The 3,245-nt window shown below is 52.5% G+C and overlaps 1 protein-coding gene and 3 non-coding genes across 4 annotated transcripts in view; all 4 read left to right on the top strand.

Annotated features, from left to right (window-relative positions):
- Positions 1–3,245, top strand: part of RPL7A (ribosomal protein L7a) — a 5,692-nt gene that overhangs the window by 123 nt on the left and 2,324 nt on the right. Inside the window, exons 2-5 of the mRNA XM_006029787.3 lie at positions 185–305; positions 793–942; positions 1,948–2,088; positions 2,515–2,594. Of these exons, the coding sequence (XP_006029849.1) occupies positions 185–305; positions 793–942; positions 1,948–2,088; positions 2,515–2,594 (492 nt within the window). The remainder of the gene's footprint in view (positions 1–184; positions 306–792; positions 943–1,947; positions 2,089–2,514; positions 2,595–3,245) is intronic.
- LOC112551269 lies at positions 639–714 on the top strand. The gene has a single exon (XR_003095530.1). It is a non-coding gene; the product is annotated as a small nucleolar RNA SNORD24 (small nucleolar RNA).
- Positions 1,797–1,866, top strand: LOC112551270. Its single transcript, XR_003095531.1, has one exon. It is a non-coding gene; the product is annotated as a small nucleolar RNA SNORD24 (small nucleolar RNA).
- On the top strand, positions 2,216–2,291 carry LOC112551267. Its single transcript, XR_003095528.1, has one exon. It is a non-coding gene; the product is annotated as a small nucleolar RNA SNORD36 (small nucleolar RNA).

The raw sequence follows: 3,245 nt of genomic DNA, 5'->3' as shown, positions 1-3,245 counted from the left end.
GGGCGCATCTCATGGGGGTTGTTATGGAGCAGGCCCCGCACCCTGCCTCTGCCCGGGCCGCTGTGCTGTAGCTTGGGGTAGGCCGCTGTGCTGCGGGTCAGCCAGCTCGGGGGGGGGCTGCAATCCGGGTACTCCGTGGGCTCGTGCCTGGCGTGCTATGGGAGGTCCGTCTCTTACCTCGCAGCCGAAAGGAAAGAAGGCGAAGGGCAAGAAGGTGGCCCCGGCCCCTGCCGTGGTCAAGAAGCAGGAGGCCAAGAAGGTGGTCAATCCTCTCTTTGAGAAGAGGCCCAAAAACTTTGGCATCGGTGAGTAGCGGGGCGCCGGGGGCTTGGGTCTGCACAGCGAGGTGTCCCAGAGGGATATCCCACCTCGGATTTGTGCGGGAAAGCCGTCTGGACTGAACCGGCAGAAGTGAAATGAAGCGTGGCTTAGTTTTACTCCTGTTGGGTGATTTTCGTAGAGGGGTAAAAAAGGAAACGCTTGCTTTGTTTGGGTTTCGAAGCACGTAACGGGTTTGTTACTGTAGAGGCATCGGGACTGCCCGAAGAAAACCACTTTTATTTAATAAGCTAATCCCACAGAAGCGCCCTCTTCGTATGCCTACGCCTGGTTTATTCGAGGGGGACTCTGGCTCCGCGTGCAAATGATGCAAACGAATATTTGCTATCTGAATGGTAGTGCTGACACAGATCAACCACCAAGATCGCTGATGCACGCTCGCTCGTTCTGCTTCGTGGCGACCACCGCTCGCCCGGCTTTGGAGCAGTTCACAACTGCTGTTGTTCGTTTCAGGACAAGATATCCAGCCCAAGCGCGATCTGACGCGGTTTGTGAAATGGCCCCGCTACATCCGACTCCAGCGCCAGAGGTCTATCCTTTACAAGCGGCTGAAGGTGCCCCCTGCCATTAACCAGTTCACCCAGGCGCTGGACCGTCAGACAGGTATAAGAGCAGATCCAGTCATGTTTTGACCCTGGTTGCTAGACATCCAAAGCAGGGCCAGCCCACAATTTTGTGGGGGGCCCCTGACGCATGAGAAAATCAAAATTGCAGTTAATTGCGGTATAAACTCATTGAAATAAAATAGCCAGGGCCGGGGTGTGCGCACATGATGATGGCCTGTACTGCAGGGGGGTGCAGCAGGTGTTGGGTTTGTCTTGATTCCCTCTCTGGGGTAAGAGTTGAGCCGGGAACTCCTCCCCTGCTTGGCTGGGAAGGGGCTCCCTGCCTGCATCGAGCCATTTAAACATAGCACAGGCAGCAAGGAGCAAACGGGGCACACCCCCTTGGCCGCAGGGGACCCGGGTGGCCACAGCTTCTGCAGGATAGGACGGGCCGGGCCTGATCCAAAGCATAGCCTGAGTTGCATCGTGGTAGATCTGTTGTCTCTTGAGTTCTGGAGAAGGAGCCATTTAGGGAGAGCAGTAGGTAGGTGTGTTAATCCAGCCTGGTAAAGGGGTTTGCAGAGTCTAGAAGACTGCACATATGCAAGCAAATGATGATGTTTAAGGGCATGTGATGTAACTGGAGGAACTTTCAACCTGAGTTGCATCGAATAGCCACTTCTCTTTGGGGCTGCTGTTCAGTGTGCTGCCTGTTGTAAGGAAGGATCCTTATAATAACTCTAAACTGTAGCTTCTTTTGAAAGAGGGGATTGGCCTGATGCTTTAAGAATAGGTCTCTGGTATTAGCAGAGCAGGGGGGCTTGGGAAATACTTAATACACAATGGGCTCGTGTGAAGCTTGGTATATATCAGAGGTCACTTGCTCTGGTAAGAGGAAAACTAAACCGACTGTGCAAATGATGCTCAATATTTGCTATCTGAGCACTAATGATGACTACTAACCACCAAGATCTCTGATGCACAAAAGTCGCTTGGGGTCAGGGGAAGAGAGAGTGAAAGTCGCAGCCTGGACTTTACAAACTGTATTTGGCCCATCTTTTAGCTACGCAGCTCCTGAAACTGGCCCATAAATACAGACCGGAGACCAAGCAGGAGAAGAAGCAGAGGCTGCTGGCTCGGGCTGAGCAGAAGGCTGCAGGGAAGGGGGATGCTCCTACAAAGAGGCCACCTGTTCTCAGAGCTGGTAACTTTCTCTGTTAATTTGCCTTGGTGTCTGTCTGGACGAGATGACAGGCTTCTTTTGAAGCCATAGCTGTAAACTGAAAATAGAAGCCTGCTTTGCTTTCGTCACTGTTGGCTTGGACAAGCTATTGCTGTGATGTATGAATTTCTTCACCTGAAATCAAAGTGAAGATAAATTATACGAGCTTTTTAACCCTGAGTGATAGCAGATTGTCCACATTAAATCCCTCATTAGCTAGAATTCTTGCCTGTAAGTACAAGTGGTTACAGCAAGAAACACTAGTCAAAAATCTCTTTGTAAGCTGGAACATGGTATCCCCATTCAGCCTCTTAAAAGACAAGCAGTATAAAGTGTATAAGCCTTTTATCAGCAGTTAAAAACTTAGAATACATGGAATTTTTTACTTTGTAAATGATTGATTTACAGGTGTCAACACAGTCACCACCCTGGTAGAGAACAAGAAAGCTCAGTTGGTAGTGATTGCTCATGATGTGGACCCCGTTGAGGTATGTAGCAGGAGATCTAGGCCTTCTTGGTTCAAAGAATAATCTTGTATGGAATACACATTGTTGCAGGTACTGTAGTAGCTTGGTAACAGCGTGGCTATGTTGAATCTGGTTGGCATTACCTCCTATGCCAGGCTAGAGCAGGGGTGGGCAAAATGCAGCCCACGGGCCACATCCAGCCCTGCAAGGCCACTTTATCTGGCCCGTGGGGCCCCTAAAAAATTTAGAAAGTTAATATTTATCTGCCTGTGGTTCCTGTCAAAAATGACAGGAGCCAAGGGCAGTTGGACCCAGGGAAAGCCCTGGCGGGCTTCTGCAACACCAGGGCCTGCCCGGCCCCATGCCAGCTCTGGGCTCGCCTGTTGGGGCTGCATGCGCTGGCAGCAACTGTGGCTCCCCCGTTTGCTGCGCTGGGCAGCGTTCACCACCGCTGTCTCTGTGCTGCCCAGTGGGGGCCCAGGCTGGCAACGGGGGCAGGTTACAAGCTGGTGCTGAGCATGGGGGTGGGGAGCAGCTGCTTGCAGCCTGTGTTGCAGCTGCCTGTGCCTGCTCAGGACAGCCCTGTGTGGCCTACGAGCGGCTGCAGCAGGGAGCACTGGCCACAGGAGGGGGGCGCTTTTCCCTGCACCCCGCACCAGCTCCCTCCCTGCC

Source organism: Alligator sinensis, unplaced genomic scaffold (assembly GCF_000455745.1).
Source record: "Alligator sinensis unplaced genomic scaffold, ASM45574v1 scaffold829_1, whole genome shotgun sequence".
Classification (NCBI taxonomy): domain Eukaryota; kingdom Metazoa; phylum Chordata; order Crocodylia; family Alligatoridae; genus Alligator; species Alligator sinensis.
Note: the sequence above shows the minus strand (reverse complement) of the source record. Positions and strands in the feature narration are given on the sequence as shown.